The 19,090-nt window shown below is 40.6% G+C and overlaps 1 protein-coding gene across 4 annotated transcripts; it reads right to left on the bottom strand.

Moving 5' to 3' along the window:
* Positions 1-66: 66 nt before the first annotated feature.
* LOC123502710 (MICOS complex subunit MIC60-like) lies at positions 67-18,093 on the bottom strand. 4 transcript variants are annotated; one of them, XM_045251927.1, is made up of 17 exons: positions 18,002-18,061; positions 15,771-15,929; positions 13,846-14,029; positions 12,210-12,302; positions 11,157-11,252; positions 10,748-11,036; positions 9,834-10,003; positions 8,774-8,955; positions 8,114-8,125; positions 6,867-6,991; positions 5,282-5,410; positions 4,728-4,821; positions 4,208-4,299; positions 3,720-3,802; positions 3,172-3,337; positions 2,350-2,478; positions 67-1,961 (listed from the first exon to the last, which is right to left on the bottom strand). In XM_045251927.1, exons 1-17 carry the CDS (start codon positions 18,044-18,046, stop codon positions 1,784-1,786), a joined length of 2,226 nt encoding a protein of 741 aa, XP_045107862.1. In that variant the 5' UTR covers positions 18,047-18,061; the 3' UTR covers positions 67-1,783. The 4 variants fall into 4 exon arrangements, with proteins under 4 accessions (XP_045107862.1, XP_045107864.1, XP_045107863.1 ...); XM_045251929.1 differs by lacking the exon at positions 12,210-12,302 and having other exon boundaries at positions 18,002-18,093; XM_045251928.1 differs by lacking the exon at positions 8,114-8,125.
* Positions 18,094-19,090: the final 997 nt, after the last annotated feature.

The following is a 19,090-nucleotide window of genomic DNA, read 5'->3' on the forward strand; positions in this document are numbered from 1 at the left end:
ATAAACCTCAAGTGTTTCTGCTGCAAGGAGGGCAAGGCAGTATGCTAGAGGTGAAGGGAAACACAATTTGTATATATTCTGATTCATTCACCAAGGAATGCTGCTTTATAACAGTATAAGTATGCACAATATGTACACATCTCCGCCACAACTACATATATATATTACTCCTGTAAAAACATAACCCAGTTTGGAGGGCGGAACAGAGCCAGCACCCTGCCCTCCTTCACACAGCTTGGAGGGGCACTGGCAGGCAGGGCGTTCCCACATTAACACTTCTGCCACCCTCATAACCAAGCTGCCACAGTCACCTCATCTTTTAAAGGGGAAATCTGGATGAGAACTCTTATTTTAATTTTACAAGAGCCAGGCAGCTTTTGGAACACTCACACCCTTTATATGAAGAATATATCCATACAAATAATCTACACATTGCTAGAAAAACAACTTAGGCAGCTTCTTTATGAGGGTGAAACTGTATAAAATAAATGCTCCAGCCAAGAGGACTATATAGCTCTTGTGAATGCTCCACCTCAGTCCCATACAGCTTTATGAGACTATACACTCTGCAGACACTATACAATACTCATTATGCCTCTCTCACCAGTGGATTGATAAAGTTGTGTGTTATACTGGCAGCTCTAGTGAGGAGTACAGTTTAAGAGTTCTTCATCTCAAACTCTGCAAATCAACCTTCCAATGGCAGTGACCTATTTCAATATATTTTAGTGTTTTTCTCTTGGCAGAAGACAGAGAGAAGCACAAAAGGAGATGGAAGCAGAATAATGATACAAGAAGAGAGAGTGCATGATTTTAAGATTCAGATAAGAGAAATTAAATACACAAGATAAATAAACAGTAAAATAAGAGAATAACTGTGATAAAAATAAACTTGGGTACAGTGAGAATTAAGACAAGAAACAAAGGTAAGAGGCACATCCCACACACTCTCAGGACTTGCAATAAAACAAACCACACCTTACAAATTTTCTGAAGACATACGTGCAATTCACCTTCAGGATCACCAGCTGTGCCTTCCGAGACAGATTAAAACTGATACGGAAACCTTTCAAACCAAACTCTTAAGACACACTGACATATGAACCTAAGCCTTCCAAGTGACAGGCCAAGATGTTACCAAGCTACTGAATGTGTGCCTGACTGAATGAAAGGGAAAAACAGGATAGGTTAAGTACATAAAGGAACTGCCATGTGTAAGATCTGATGGCTTGTTGCAGTTTCCCTAATGCTATGACCACCCACCCTAAGGCACTTCAGGAACACCCCTCCATCGAAACTATCGCACCTACAGTAGCACAGAAACCTGGGGTGCTCCGAGGCCCTGGGGAGTGGCGGACTACAGCACTTTAGAGACAAACACCTCACTGCTGGTCCTAATATGTGTGGATATGAGGGAGTGGGAGAGTAAATGGAGAAGTGTAGGAGGTTCAAGATATGACACATGTTGAGCAGGGAGAAGAAATGAAGGCTTTAACTATACAAGGCAATCTGTGCTTCGGTTTCATGACTGGGGAGGAAGGAAAAGGAGTAGGGAAAACTTTTAACAGTAGGGTGAGGTCCTGACAAGCTGATACTAAACCTCCATGCTGATAACAAGCTCTGATGAGGCTCCAAAGGCAACAACAGCTAACCACCTCACACACCTTTCAAGACCACTGGGAAACACAATGGATATCTTTGTTCGGGAAAAAAAATAATGAAAGGGAGCATTGCCGATCATAAATTTTCTGAGGTCTTAATCTAATAACAAATGCCTGGGTTTTCAAAGTGCCTGTACAGCCGTGGCAGCAGCGTGTGCCAGGAGGGCGTAAGCTGCCTGGCGGGTTTCTAGTGTAAGTCTTGCCTCCTTCAGCCACCCGGAGGCAACGTTCCTTGCCTCCCCTCGCAGCAGGTTCATGTAGCGCACACTCATGCACAAATCATCCTTCTCCAAGCAGTACCTGAAGCAGAGGCAGCACGTCATGAGAGGAAGTGTGGTGAGGGAAAGGAACAGGGAGGTACACACAAACTAAAGAACTGGCAAATACAAGGCAGAGAAAAAAAGGAAAAGAAAAAAATAAGACAAAAAACAAAAGAAAAAGAAAAACACATCACTATATCAAAGAACAAACACACAAATACAAAAATTGATGTATATGGGAGAAAAAAAAAGAGAAAAAGAAAAATGGGCAAAAAGAAAAAAATGCAAGAAATGATGTATACAGAAGAAAAACAAGAGAAAAAAATAAGGAAAAAAAATATATATATAAATACAAAAAATAAAACAAACAAAAAAAATACATCAAAGAACACACACACACACACACACACACACACACACACACACACCTGGCCCGAGCAAGGATGTCGTAGATGGAGAGGGAGTCCACCGCCACCTCCTCGTTGCGCACCTCACTTCCCGGCAGGTACTCAAAGGCATCCAGCACCAAGAAACTCTGGATATATGACAGCAAGTACCTGGCGGGGCAACGGGAGGCAAGTGTTAGCAGAGAGAGAGAGAGAGAGAGAGAGAGAGAGAGAGAGAGAGAGAGAGAGAGAGAGAGAGAGAGAGAGAGAGAGAGAGAGAGAGAGAGAGAGAGAGAGAGAGAGAGAGAGAGAGAGAGAGAGAGAGAGAGAGAAAGAAAACAGGGGAACAGGGAAGTAAATAATGTGAGGGTTAGCACAGAGAGAAGGAAAACTGGGAAACAGGGAATTATATAGTGCAAGTATTAGCAGAGAGAGTAGGGAAACAGGGGAACAGGGAGGAAACAGTGTGAGGGTTAGTACTGAGAGAAGAAAAACAGGAGAGCAGGAAAATAAAGTGCACTGTTTGGCATAGAAAAGGAAAACAGTAAATAAACAGTGTAAAGGTCAGCAGAGAGAAGAAAAAACAGGAAAAACATAAATAAACAGTGCAATAGTTAGCATAGACAGAAGGAAAAGAGGAAAACAAACAGTGCAAGTGTCACAAAACAGGAGAACAAGAAACAGTGTGAGAATTAGCATAGACAAGGAAAAAAAAAGGACAGAAACAGGAAAACAAATAGTGAGGTCATTAATTTAGCACATCTCTAACACATTTCAACAACTTAGACACTCTCCTCCACTCCCACTCCCCCCATACAGTAACCCATACCTCTCAACTCTCCCCCCCCACAGAGTCATCCATACCTGAGGAGTGAGCCCCCGTTGTCCCCAATCATGGCCACTCGCTTGCAAACCCTCTCCACCTTGATGAAGCGTTCCCTCAGGGCCTCCTCAGGGTACACGCCCCGCCCCACAGCATCTTCTCCCAGGGACGCCAGCACAGCCTCCACATATGGGTTGCTATCTCCCCCTGCCAGGACAGAGAGAAGGAGTTACTATGTGTGTGTGTGTGTGTGTGAATTAGGTGTAAATTATTGTGTGAGATGGATTTTGTGGTATAGTAATTGTTAGTTAGTTAGTTAGTTAGTTAGTTAGTTAGTCAGTCAGTCAGTCAGTCAGTCAGTCAGTCAGTCAGTCAGTCAGTCAGTCAGTCAGTCAGTCAGTCAGTCAGTCAGTCAGTCAGTCAGTCAGTCAGTCAGTGGGTCAGTTGGTCATTCATTGATTCATTAACTCATTCATTTATTTGTTTGTTTAGTCCATCAGTCAGTAAGCGTCTCTCTCTCTCTCTCTCTCTCTCTCTCTCTCTCTCTCTCTCTCTCTCTCTCTCTCTCTCTCTCTCTCTCCCCCCTCACCAGAAGCCTTCCTGATAGCTGAGATGTGGTCTTGCAGTGGTTTGAGTTGCTCCTCCCACGACGGGGCTCCTTCTCCTGAGTTTCTGGTGAAGTGGACAAGGATGAATAAAGTGTGAGGATTAAAACACTGGACTGGATCCTTACACACACACACACACACACACACACACACACACACACACACACACACACACCATAGAAGTAAGAATAGATTAAAAAAAGGCCAAGATACAAAGGTGATGCTAGCTAAAACACACACACACAGACACACACAAATGCACACACATACACACATACATAAACACACTGGACACAAGACTGGTCCTTACACACACATACACACACCATTGAAGTCAGAATAGATTAAAAAGCCATAGATACAAAGGTGATACTAGCTAAAACACACACACACACACACACACACACACACACACACACACACACACACACACACACACACACACACACACACACACATAGAAACACACCTGAGGGCATTTCTGAGTGATTCGCAGGCCAGCCACAGTTCCCGAGCAGAAAGGGCCGCCTTATCCACATCAGCACGCATGGCCAGGGCACTCTGCGACACACAACACACGGAGCATTAGTGAACGGCCATGACACGGTATAAACAACACATGATGAAAGGGAGAGGGAGAAGTACATAATGAAAGAAACAGTGCACTGATAACATGAATGAGAGAAAATGAGAGCGAGGGACATAATGAGAGGAACAATGTACTAATGACATGAGACAGAGAAAGAAAGAGACACATGATGAAAGAAACACAACATTGATAACATGAGAGAGAGAGAGAGAGAGAGAGAGAGAGAGAGAGAGAGAGAGAGAGAGAGAGAGAGAGAGAGAGAGAGAGAGAGAGAGAGAGAGAGAGAGAGAGAGAGAGAGAGAGAGAGAGAGAGAGAGAGAGAGAGAGAGAGAGAGAGAGAGAGAGAGAGAATCATGTTCCAGTATTGCCACGTCCCCCCCCCAACCCCCTCAACACTGACCTGGAGTCCATGGAGCTGGCCCTGAATCTTGGCCAGGGAGGACAGGTAGGTATCCTTCTCACTCTGTACCTTGTCCTGTAGGATGCTTGACCACCTGACACACACAATAGTTAGTTTATTATTACTATTATTTAAGGACCAAATGACTGACTGAACCAATTAAATAAGATAAAAAAAAAAATTTATATTGTAACTTAGGTAAACACAAGTAGACATATCTAAATCAGAGTTTATCATTGTTAGCTTCATAAGATTCAATAAAAGCTTCAAATTGATACACATTATTGAAAAACAGAGAGAGAAAGATAAAGAAGAGAGAAAAGAGAAGACAAAGAGGAAGGATAAGAAAGGAAAGGAAATAGGAGAAAGACGAAAAGAAATGATTAAATAAAAAAAAAAGAGACACCAATTGTAACCAGGTATATACAAGAAGATATATTTAAATCTAAGTTTATGATCATTATTATTTATTGACTAACTGACTCACTAATTAAATGAAAAAAAAAATATTGTATCCAGATAAACACAAGAACACATTCCAATCAGCGACTCACTTGTTCTCGAGGTCCTTCTCCTGCACATAGAGGACGTCAGCCAGGTGGTCGCTGTGAGCCGCTGCCTGACGCTTCAACTGTGACCTCAGCTCCCCCTCCAGCTCCTCCTTCATGTCCATTACTCGCTTCCTGCACCACCACCACAAAGATAAGTGTCCATCTTTCTCCTCCTCCTCTATAACCCTTTCACCTTCCTCTTCCTTCCTAACATCTTCCTTTTTCTACCTTCCTTTCTCCTCCTCCTCCTCCTCCTCCTCCTCCTGCATAAACAACTCTTCCTCCTCCTTTTTATACCTCCTTCTTCTTCTTCCTCCTCCTTTGTTACTCTTTTATGCACTGATGAAATGAAGGATGAAGATAAGGATATACTGGTATGATGCATGAAAACAAAGATGGCGAATGATTTTGAGTGTATGATTATTTGAGTGTATAATTAAAAAGTGTTCATTGTGCAATTCCTGTGAGTCTAGTATGAAATTATTACCCTTACATGCACTGATAAAAAGAAAGATGAAATGAAGGATGAAAACGACAATGTACTGGTATGATGCATGAAAATAAAACTGATGAATCATTTTGAGTTGTATAATTAAAAGCGTTTATTGCACAACACCTGAGTCTAATGTGAAGTTGTTATCCTTACATGCACTGATCAAATGAAGGATGAAGATACGGGTGTACTGGTATGATGCATGTAAATAAAAAGGAAACTGGTGATTGATTTTGGTGAATGATTCTGTACAACATCTATGAGTCTACAGTGAAATTGTTATTCTTACATGGACTCACTGAATGAAGGATAATGAGAATAAATACAAGAGATACATGGAGGAGGGGGGGGCAAAAGGAAGTGATGAAAGATTTTGACTATTATTAAAGCATTCATTGTGCAGCACCTATGAGTCTAATGTGAAATTGTTATCCTTTGCACAGAGGATGATTAAAATAAGTATTAGAGATGCATGAAAAAAAAAAAGAGAAAATTGGTGAATGATTTTGACTAGCATTCATTACGAAATATCTATGTGTGAAATTGTTACCCTGACATACACTAGCCAAACCAAGAATAAAGATTAGAATAAATATAAGAAAAGCATGAAAAAAGCGAAAACTAGTGAACAATTTTGCCTAGCGTTCATTGTGCAACATCTATAATGTCTCGGATAAAACTGCTACCCTTACATGTACTGACCAAACGAAAAACAAAGATTAAAACAACAATAGAAAATGCATAAAAAAGGGAAAGTTGTGAATAATTTTGAGTGTCTAATAAAAGAAATCACCGTGCAACACCTACAAGTCTCAAATACAACAGCTACCGTTACATAACACTGACACAATGACCAAACGAAGAAGATGATGACTACACAAAATACATAAAGAAAAAGGAGAAACTGGTGAATAACTGAGTGTATAATAAAACGATTCATCATACAACACCTACAAATCTCAAATAAAACAGCTACCTTTACACACAATGACCAAATGGAAAACAAACATTACAACTAAGAAATACATGAAAAAAAGGCAAAATTGGTGAATAACTTTGAACATATAATAAAATCGTTCATCACACAACACCTACTTGTATTCCACATCCAGTTGCTGCCTCTGCCTGTCCAGCTCAGTCTCCACCTTGGCCTCCAGCAGCTGGCTATCCTCAGACCGCTGCCTCGCCAATGCCTCTTTGAATCGATCGTGTTCCATCGTCTGTGAGTGAAGGAGATGATGAGGCAATGGAAGGTACACTAGAAAAAAAGATGGTGAAGAAATAAATACAAAAAAAGAGAGGTGAGATGAGCAAGCAAGGTAAAAACGATAGGAATGGTGATGATGGTGAAGAAAATGGATGAGGCAATGGAAAGTAAATAAGTAAATAAGAGGTGAGATGAGAGAACAGGAGTGATGATGGTGAAGAAAAAATGGACAAAATAGAGATGATTGAGAGTAAAGGAAACTGATGATGAGGCAAAGGAAAGTAAACAAGTAAACAAGAGATGAGGTGACAAGACATGAGTGGCAAAAAGGATAGGAGTGGTGATGATGGTGAAGAAAAGGAAAGTAGAAATGATGAGAGTAAAAGGAAGGTGAAATGACGAGACAAGAGTGGAAAAAATATGATAGAAACGATGATGGTGAAGAAAAGGGAAGAAGTATAAATGATGAGAGTAAAAGGAAGGAGACATGAGGAGACAGGAGTGGTAAAAAGGATAGAAATGGTAATGGTGAAGGAAAGGGAGGAAGCAGAAAGATTGTGAATAAAAGACTTAATAAAAGCTTAGAAGTTAGGACAAAATAACACCTCAAGATATCAAACTATTACTACAAAACTATTTCATTTGATACAATGGTAAACAAAACTAAAAAAAAAAGGGAAAAAAAATCACTAGAGAACAATTACTATGAACAAGCAAAGAGCATTATAGAGTAAAGTATAAACGGCAATACAGTGTGTGATAAAGCTAGAAGTAATATACTGTATAAGCACACCCACTATATCTAAGAACAAGCAAAGAGCATTATACAGTTAGTGAAGAGATGTTGGTTAGTTAAGTTAGTGATAGAGTTACAAATTAATTAGAGTGAAATACAAGTAGTAATAGAGAGTGTAATAAAGGTAGTAGTAATATATATATATATATATATATATATATATATATATATATATATATATATATATATAAGCACACACACCTGACACGAGAACTATAACTATGAAACAAGGAAAGAGCATTATAGAGTTAGTGAAGAGAAGTTAGTGATAGAGTTAGTGAAGTATAGGTAGCAATACAGAGTGTGATAAAGGTAGTAGTAATGTATTAGCACACCCACCTCCTGTGAAGCCTGGAGTGTTGCATGGCCAAGGCATAGAGGGAGAGAGACATGCGGTTAGGAGGCGTGCAATGTTAGGTTAGAATCAACCCACTCTGTTTTGTAGTCACCGATGCGCTTACGGCCAATAAACAAACAATTTCACCATATCAATTACCCCTTATCACATTCCTATCTCTTCAAAGTATGTGTAGTCAATAAACAATAACAAAAAACCTTCTTAAATTCTCCTCATCAATTCCGCTTTAACACATTTCTATCTCTTCAATGTGTGTACAGTCAATAACCAACCAAAAACACTCTTCATTTCCCCTTATCAATTCCCCTTTTCACAATCCTATCTCTTCAACATGCACAGTCAATAACAACAAAAAACCCAATTTCTCCTTATCAATTCTGCCTTATCACATTTCTATCTCTTCAAAGTGTGTACAGTCACTAAACAACAAAAAACACTCTTAATTTCCACTTATCAATTCCCCCTTGTCACAATCCTATCTCTTCAAAGTGTAAACAGTCAATAAACAACAAAAAAAACCCAATTTCTCCTTATCAACTCACCTTCAATCATACCCTAACATAAATTTCACACAAGTTAAGATAAGAATGGCTTGTCACGGCTTCCCTTACACATCCCTCATCCCTCACACATCCCGGTACCTGAAGGCGCGCCAGCTGGGTCTGCATATGGAGGACCTTGCGATGAGCGTGTGCCAAGAGGAGGTTCAGTTCGTCCTGTGTTAGCTTGTCACTTGTCTCTCCAAGCTTCACCTCGGGCAGCAGGGATCTCACCTCTGCCTCAAACTGCTCTCTCCCAGCCTCCACCAATGCCTTGTAGCTGCCTGAGAGGGTGAACTGAATGAATCTTTATCCCTGGAGTCATCATTATCTTCTATTTAATTCCTTTTTGACTGTTATCTATGTATTTTTAGCTTTATTTACCTTTATCATCACCTTTATCTTTGTTATCTATGTGTATTTTGAGCTGTATGTGTCTTTATCCCTGGAGTCATCATTATCTTTCATTTTATTCCTTTTGACTGTTATCTATCTGTTACTTTAAGCTGTATCTTTATTGCTGGCCTCATAATTTTCTTATTATTATCCCTTTTGACTTACCTATGTGTATTTCTATCTGCATCTTTATCCCTAGGCTCATAATTTTCTTCTTATTCCTTCTGACTATTATCTTTGTGTATTTTTAGCTGTATCTTTATCCCTGGCCTCACAATTATTCTTTCATTTCATTAACTAGTCACTGTGTATTTTTAGCTTATCTTTATCACTGGAGTCTTATCTTTACTTCATTCCTTTGCCTGTTATCTATCTTTATTCTGGAGACAATTATCTGTGCTTTACTTTCATTCCTCAACTAGTTATCCAATGCAGCGAATTCAACTGTTTCTAAATATGTCAGATAATTAATCATCTATTTTTCAAGGGGGTGGGCCTGAGTAGGGACTGAATTATTTTGGGGGGCTGAGTAGAGACAGAGTTATTTTTTTGGGGAGGCTGAGTAAGGACCAAGTTATTTTTGGGGAGAGCTGAGTAGAGACAGAATTATTTTTGGGGACTGAGTAAGGACGAAGTTGTTTTTTGGGGGGACTGAGTAATTTTTGGGGACTGAGTAGAGACAGACTTATTTTTGGGGACTGCATAGGGATGGAGTTATTTTAGGGGACTGAGTAGGGACAGAGTGATACCCCCCCAAGATACTTACTCACAACCTTGCTATCCCTCTCAGCTTCCAGAATCATTCCCCTGGCCTTGTCCACTGCATACTTCATCTCCACAAGTGTCTCCTCCGCAGCGATGAGTGCCGGGTTCTCCTTGGTCAGGCCGGACTGCTGCCCCTCACTCACCTGCTCTCGGAACTTCTCCACCGCCTCCCTGGGAATGATAAGGGAAGGGTGAGTACATGGGGTGGTGGTGCTGTGGTGCTGTGTTGGGTTTGTTTACTTTGTTTTGTTGTTTTTTTTGTATGATTTTTTTTTAGTAGGGTGTTCTCTCTCTCTCTCTCTCTCTCTCTCTCTCTCTCTCTCTCTCTCTCTCTCTCTCTCTCTCTCTCTCTCTTTCCCCAAGCCTCTTCATTCAAATCACACACCACATTTTTTCTCTCTCCTCACAGAATAACCATCACTATCCTGGACACAATCTCTTTCCACCACACACACACACACACACATACACACTGCTATCCTGACACACACAATACACACATTTCTCTCTCCTGTTTCATCCCTCACTTGGCACCAATACCTCTCTCACACACACATACACACACTGCTATCCTGACACACACACACGCTCTCCCATTCCTCTCAATCACCACCTCTCTATCTCTTTCTCTCTCTCTCACACACACACACACACACACACACACACACACACACACACACACACTCTCCCATCCCATCTATCACTGGCAACACCTGTCTCTCTCATACACACACATACACACTCTGGGAAAACTGGCCAAGGGGAATATATGATGAAAAAAAAAAAAAAAAAAGATCGCTTAGTTGTGGGAAAAATGGCTCACTTAGTTAAGAAAAAGACCCACGTAATTGTGGAAAAAAAAAAAGGGCCCACTTGTTTGCTATCCACTATCCCTTCCTATCCCATTCCTCTCACCCGGCAGCAGCAATCCGCTTATGGGCATCCTCCACTAGGCGGTTGCGCTCCACGGCCAGCTCCGCCACCGCCTCAAACTGCTCCTTGTCCTGGGCGCCGTCAATGGCCTGGTACGCCTTCTCTGCATGTTGCTGCACCACCCTTGCTGCATCCTCGGCGGCACTCAGGGCACCCGTCAACTCCTTCTGGGCCTGGTATGCGAGGTCCTGCAGTGCCTGACTCAGTGCCGCGTTCTCCACGTCCTGTGATACCTCGGAGGATGCAAGTCGCTCCTCCAGGGATATAACAGCTGAGGGAAGGATTGGGTTAGGTTAGGTTACGTTAGGTTACGTTTGGGTTGGGTTTGGTTGAGTATAGCTTAAAAAAAATTAAAAATAATTAGTCTAAGGTAGATAATTTTCACACTCACCTGGCTTTTCCTCAGGCACTGGTGGTGATGTGGTGACCTCTGCAGCATCTACAGGCACTGCGGGGTCTGGTGTCACCTCCTGTAGTGGCGCGGATTCTGTAGTGGAGGGAGAGAGAAAGGAGGGAAAGTAAAGAACATGTTACATACTCCAGGAAAAAAATAAATAGCAAAACTATACAAAAGACACATACACACACACACACTCATACAGAAAGGATGGCAAGGATAAAGAGGTCGTTACAAAGGCTAGACTACAACACATCATCTGATCTAGCAAGACTTAGAAGCGATCTCTGTGGTGAGACTCAGAAGTGATTCCTGTACCTGCATATGTGTGGAAGTACTGGAGGGAATCATTAAACCCTTCAGTACTGAGACACATTTTTACCTTGATTTTTTTGGGGGGAATGATTAGACGATTATATTTACATTAGGAAAGGTCTATGGAAGTCAAAAGATTACTCACTAAATAATAACCACAATGAATATGGAAATGCGTCATGGTACTGAAGTGGTTAAGGAGTCAGGAATGAGGTACACTGAAGTAACAAAAATAAATACAGGGACTAACAAAGCTTTTAATCACAGGATGGAGGAATGAGGAAGAAAAGAAAAACATTTAGGAAACAACAAAATACTACCTGATTCTGCCAAAACTTTTAAAATCACAGGATGGAGGAATAAGGAAGGAATCAAATATACTTCATAAACAACAATAAATTCAGTCTAACAATCCTAACAACTCTTAACCCCTTCAGTACTGGGACACATTTTTACCTTGAGATTTGTGTACGATTAGACCATTTATTGACATTAGGAAGGGATTATGGAGGTCAGATAATTAATGGTCAGAGTCTTTATTATTTTAATCCCCCACATGAATTTCTGAAGTTGTATAAAAGTCACCAAATAGTAAAATCAAATACAAAAACATGTCCTGGTATTGAAGGGGTCAAGAATGGAGGAACAGGAAAGATGAAAGGTAGGCAATTAAAAAGCAACAATAAATGACTAACAAAGCAAAGCCGGTGCGACTGACTACCCTGGCCTCACCTGTGCTGTGTTCGGGTGCGTCCTCACTGCCCCCCTGCTGCTGTGTCTCCTCACTGCTGGCTGGAGGACTGAGGCTCTCCACTACTGCGTCACCTGCCACAGCCTCCGTTAGTCTCACAAAGCATTACCAGGGAGTGTTTTTTGAAGGTTTGGCTGTCTCAGTTATTTGGGGATCTTTCATTGTCGTTTTTTTATTTACTTTTTTGTGATAGTTTTTTTTTTATTGTCTTTTTATTATTATTTTGTGGACAGTGGTTAGTTTATTCTCATTCTCTGTTAACTGATTGGTTTCTTATTCTCTATTTTTTTTTTTTTTTTTTATTTTGTGGAAGGTGTTATATTAATTCTCATTCTCTGTTAACTGATTTTTTTTTCATTCTTTTTTTTTTTTGTGGAAGGTGTTAAGTTATTTTTCATTCTCTGTTAATTCATTTTTTTTTATTCTTTTTATATTTTGTGGAGAGTGTTAAGTTTATTCTCATTCTCTGTTATTACATTGTTTTATGAGAATAGATTGTTTTGAGAATACGAGCCATAGTGAGAACACCAAACATTTCAAAACACAGCCCTGAGCCACACTAAACATTACAAACATTGCTGTCTCCTGCCACTGCCTTGAATAAAAAACAGAGCTTACTTTCTAATCACAGGGTTACAATTGCCACTCAGACTCTCAGAGCTTGGCAGGGTTGGATTACAGTTAATACAAGGGTTATCAGAACAACAAAGGGGGATCAGAGAGGACATCAGAACTACATACAAAGAGATGAGAGAGAGCATGTTTATATATCTTTCTTTCTTCTTTTTTTTTTAATGCAAGAGAGGAAGCCAGCCAAGGGGAACAAAATATATATATATATATATATATATATATATATATATATATATATATATATATATATATATATATATATATATATATATATACATAAATAAGAGCCCACTTGAATGCCAGTTCCCTTATAGATCAAAATAGAATTAGTCAAAAGTCTGAGGTAAATATCATGAAACCTCCCTCTTAAAAGAAGTCACGTGGTAGAAAGATGGAAATACAGAAGCAGGCAGGGAGTTCTTATAAACACAAAAAACAAATACCATTTCTCTCTCAACCAAAATAAGTGGAGCTAGGAGGAGGAGGAGGAGGAGGAGGAGGAGGAGGAGGAGGAGGAGGAGGAGGAGGAGGAGGAGGAGGAGGAGGAGGAGGATAAATAGTAAGGGATGTAAAGCAAGGATATAGAAAGGGTAAATTGTGGAGGAATACAGTACACAAATTACAATACTATGGGAGAAACAATAGTAAAATGATTCTTAAAGTTAAAATGGCCTTAGACAAATAATAAAACTAAAGAGAAATCAAATAAAGAAACAATAAAACTGACACATAATAAAATAAGTAAAAAAAATAAATAAATACATAAAAATACAAGAACATAAATTTTTCTAACAAATAAATAAACAAATAAATAAATAAATAAATATGCCTATGCTTCTACTAACACACACACAAACACACACCATAAACTTCTTAATAAACACACAAAAAATCTCTTAGCCAAAATTAAATAAAAAAAATTAAAAATCATGAACAAAGGAAAACAAAAGCATATAAAATCCTCTCTCTCTCTCTCTCTCTCACCTGGCTTCACTTCCTCTACAGCAGGTGCAGGTGCAGACTCCACTTCCTTGGGCTTCTTCTTCTTCTCCCTGTCGAGCTTCTTCTTCAGCAAACCCTGCTCCTCTGTCACTGGCGGCTTCTCTGCCAGTGGCCCCAGGAGTCCCGAGAGCACATAGCTGGACCCTGGGATGCCTCTCTCTACCTTCTGTAATGGTGGTGGTGATGGTGGTGGTGGTGAAGGGACACACACATATACACAAACTTTACAGTATAGCTAAAGGATGGGTGACTGTGTGTGTGTGTGTGTGTGTGTGTGTGTGTGTGTGTGTGTGTGTGTGTGTGTGTGTGTGTGTGTGTGTGTGTGTGTGTGTGTGTGAAACCATGCATGTCACAGAAGAAAAAAAATGACTAACACATGAACAAATAAGGAAAATAAGATCAAATCAAACAACAGCAAGTCACACAATCACACACACACACACACACACACACACACACACACACACACACACACACACACACACACACACACACACACACACACACGTCATTAACAAGTGTTGTGGTTAAACTGTGTGAGTCAGTAATAAAGAAAAAATGTAATGATTATCTAGAAAGGAAGAAAATATTGACTAATGGGCAGTTTGGATTTTGGAAAGGCAGATCATGTGCAACAAACTTATTGTGCTTCTACTCTCGGGTCATAGATGTGGTACAAGAAAGGGTGGGATGGGTGGATGGAATTTATCTAGACTTGAAGAAAGCATTTGATAAAGTCCCTCATAAGAGATTGCTCTGGAAAGTGAGAGAACATGGCGGGCTGAGGGGTAGGCTTTTGGAATGGATCAGTGATTTCCTGACTGGAAGAGAGATGAGAACAGTAATAAGAGATAGGAAATCAGCTTGGAGGGAAGTGACTAGTGGAGTACCTCAGGGGTCAGTTTTGGCACCGTTACTGTTTGCTGTTTACATAAATGATATGATGAAAGGAGTGAATAGCTATATGAGTTTGTTTGCGGATGATGCCAAATTAATGAGGAAAATAACTAAGAAAGAAGACTGTGAGGCATTGCAGAGGGACTTAGACAAGATCTGGGAGTGGAGCAGAGAGTGGCAAATGGAATTTAATATCAAGAAGTGTGGAGTGATGAATTTCGGTAAGAGCAGTATGAGACCAGTGTACAAATATAAGATGGGGGATGAGAAATTGGAAATAAAGACTGAAGAGAGAGATCTGGGAATAACTGTGATGGAGGGGCTCTCGTCAGAGGTTCATGTAAAGAGGAAATCTAGTGAAGTGTACAATTCAGTAAGGAACATAAGAACTGCATTCTGCTACATGGATGAAGAGATGATCAAGAAGTTGATTGTTACAATGATTAGACCCAGGTTGGAGTATGCAGCGGTACTTTGGTCTCCAAGAATGGCAAGGGATAAGAGGAAGCTGGAACGTGTGCAGAGGGCTGAGACAAAGCTGCCTCAAACCTTGGTGAATCTGTCTTATGAGCAGAGACTGGAAAAATTGAGTCTGCTGACACTGGAAAAAAGAAGGGAGAGAGGAGACCTTATCACTATGTATAGGATTCTGTCTGGCAGTGAGAAGTTGGACCGTGATGATCTGGTGGTGAGGGATATGAGAAGTGGGAGGAAGCATGGGAGAAAAGTGAAGATGAGTGTGTGTACAAAGGACATAAAGAAATACAGTTTTCCACAAAGAATTGTGGGGATCTGGAATGGGCTGGAGAAAGAAGTGGTTGAAGCAAAAACAATTCACGGATTTAAGGAAAAGTTAGATAAGAGTAGATAAAGAGACGGGACAGCACGAGTTTGAACTCCTCCTCCCGTAAACAACAACTAGGTAAATACACACACACACACACACACACACACACACACACACACACACACACACACACACACACACACACATACACACACACACTCACCCTCCTGTTGTCATCACTCCAGGCCGCGTAGCCCACCAGCCCCGCCACAAAGGTGCTGCTCCCGGCCACCACCAGCAGTCCGTTCCCCACCCCGCCCCTCCCAGACTGAGACGACTGGAACCTCCGCCCCACTCCACCTCCACCTCTGCCCCGCACCACCTGGAGGAGAGAGGATTGTCATTTTATAGCCTCTTCCACCCCAACACCAATATTAAATAGAAAATGAGTAATGGGAGGTTGCTATGGGGATTTGAGAAGGGAAAAGAGGTTGCTATGACTTGAGAGGGGGAGTTGCTATGGGGACGAGAGGGGAAAAGACATTGCTATGGGGATTTGAGAGGGGGAAAAAAAGGTTGTGAGGTTGCTATGGGGACTTGAGAGGGGAAAAAGGTTCCTATGGAGACTTAATAATGAATATGAACACACTAAATTACTTACAATCCACACACACTTACACACTTACAAACAACACTTGATAAACACACTTATGGTACAATTAACTAACACTAGGTCTTTTCTCTACTTACTTAACCCCTTCAGTACCATGACAAGCTTCCATATTCATTCTGGTGACTATATGGTGATTTGCTACAGCTTCAGAAACTCATGTGGGGAATTAGAATAGTGAAGACTGTGGCCATTAATCTTCTGACCTCCATAGACTCATCCTAATGTCAATAAAATCATCTAATCGTACACAAGTAAAAAATGTGCCCTAATATTGAAGGAGTTGAGGACACACTCATTCAACTACTTACCCATGGACACTAACTGAGGCACTAGAGATTTAGGATTCAAATGCAACACTCCCACTGTGAAGCCCTCAGACACTTTCTCTTCTAATCTAATGTAACAGAAAAGTGTGGTGAAGCAATGTAAGAGTGGGTACAGAAGAAGGAAATAGTTAGAAATAATGAAGTACAGTTAGAGATAAAAGAGTGGGGGCAGTCCATCCATGTTGCTATTGTAGAATCGTTCAGAAATGGAATTCACTACTCCATGATATTGTTGATCCTCCCAGCCTCCCTACAATTAAGTCCACATTGCAATCTTTGGTAAATTTGCAGTTTCAACCAATATACCCTATCTTATATTTCTCTTTCCCTATGTCTAACAAGCTTGGGGTCCTCCTCGTAAAGCGGGGTTTTACGGTGGGGTAAACCAAACCTAACCTAACCTGACTGACAAACTGGTACAGCGCCTGTGCAATATTATTAACAAACACACAAACACACTCAGTACCCTCCGACTGACTGCTACAGAAGGATCCAGAGCTGAATTGAGGTAAATCTTAGAAATTCTGTCCTGAAGTTATTTTTGATTTCCATATGGGGTTAAAAATGCTCGTGGAAGTGTGAGAATGTGTGAGGGCCACCGTGGTACAGTGGAACCATGCGTGCTTTGGGGTCCGAGGGGTCTCCAAGCACACGGGTTCGAATCCTGTCCACAGTCCGAGTGTAGGTAGGGCTTCCTCACTTGGGGCAATGGTTTCCTAGCGGGTGGGCTTTGAAATAAGACATGCCCCAAAAAAGTATCCCCTCAACCCCATAAATTCCCATGAAAACCTCAAATGGTATAAAAAAAAAAAAAGTGATCTAGACCGTGAGAATGTGTGTAGTGACGTGTGGTGCATTGGTTCAAACTGCAATAATTCGGAGCAAAGATACTTAATTCCATCTATCCTCCCCATCCATAAATGTGTCTAATCTAATCATTCACAATCTTTTTTTAGGTGAAGATTTGGTCTCCTGATCTTACGTTTACCCCCTGGTGTGTTCATGCTTTGTTTTTCTAATAGTGATACACTCAACCAGTCATTCACAAACACGTATGAGCAGTGGTGTCCGTGTGACCTGACTGGAGTATGTCTTGAACTCTTGGCCTGTCCATCTCTTGTCCGGCCTACAAGGTGAGATGACTTACAATACTTAAATGTTAATTGTCGAATAAATAAATAAGTAAAGAAATACGTAAACAAACAAACAAGCTGAAGAAATACAATAAATATAATTAAATAGATACGTAAACAAACACAAACATATAACTTTGCAAACCTCAAGGACACAAAGACACACACACTAACAAACTAACAATAGACACAAATAAATAAACAAACCAGGGTCACCAAACACCCACAGGTCACCAAGACACTAACAGCCGGCCAGGTCAGTGTTCCAGGTCACGGTGGGGTCACACAGGTCAGTTAAGGTCAGGAGGGATGTCACACTCACCCTGGAGGTCACATGAGGCCGCAGTCTGGTGGAAATCCTCAACATAGTGGAGGCCGGGAGGTCAGCGGGACTCTCCGGGTTGTATATTCCAGAAAGCAAAGTTATCGTGCATATGGCAACCTGGACTCTCGTACCGCAAGGAAAGTTGTCGTACTTCTAATTGATAACTTTATTGTTTATTGATTAGGATATTTTTTTTATTAAACACTACATACACCCTTCACTCACAGACTGTATACTCCAGAAACTGGGGTTGTCATGCATCTGACAACCTTGATTCTCGTATTGCAAGGAAAGTTATCGTATCTCTAAAATTTGATTGATTCATTGATTACTTTATTGTCCATGTATTAGGATATTTTCCTATTAATACTACATATAAGATTCACTCATGGACTGTATACTCCAGAAAGCGGGGTTATTGTGCATAAAACGGCTTCTACTTTCGTACCGCAAGGAAAGTTGTCGTACCTCTAAAATTTGTTTGATTGATAGATAAATTTACTGTTTATTGATTAGGATTATACTGTTTATTGATTAGGAGAATATATTACCAAGGAGTTAGATGATGGAAATAGCATAGATGTTATATATCTAGATTTTAGCAAGGCGTTTGATAAGGTACCGCATAGGAGGCTAGTGTACAAATTGAGACTACATGGGATAGGGGGTAGGTTAGTTGATTGGATTAGTGAATGGCTTTCTGATAGGAAACAGAGAGTAGTATTAAATGGGGCAATGTCTGAGTGGAAGGAAGTGGTTAGTGGGGTACCCCAAGGATCAGTGCTAGGACCTCTTCTTTTCTTGGTGTACATTAACGATTTAGATATAGGAATTAGTAGCAAAGTATCAAAGTTTGCAGATGATACTAAGATAGCATGTGCAGTACAGGGTGAAAAGGACAATTACAGAATACAACGAGACCTGGACAGGCTGATAGCATGGGCAGACAGGTGGCAGATGGAGTTTAATTCTAAAAGTGTCAGGTTATGCATTTAGGTAAAGACAACACAAACTTTAACTATGAGATGGAGGGATGTTGGCTAGAGGCAGTAGAGGAAGGAAAGGATTTAGGAGTAGTGATAGACA

Source organism: Portunus trituberculatus, chromosome 12 (genome assembly GCF_017591435.1).
Source record: "Portunus trituberculatus isolate SZX2019 chromosome 12, ASM1759143v1, whole genome shotgun sequence".
Classification (NCBI taxonomy): Eukaryota; Metazoa; Arthropoda; class Malacostraca; order Decapoda; family Portunidae; genus Portunus; species Portunus trituberculatus.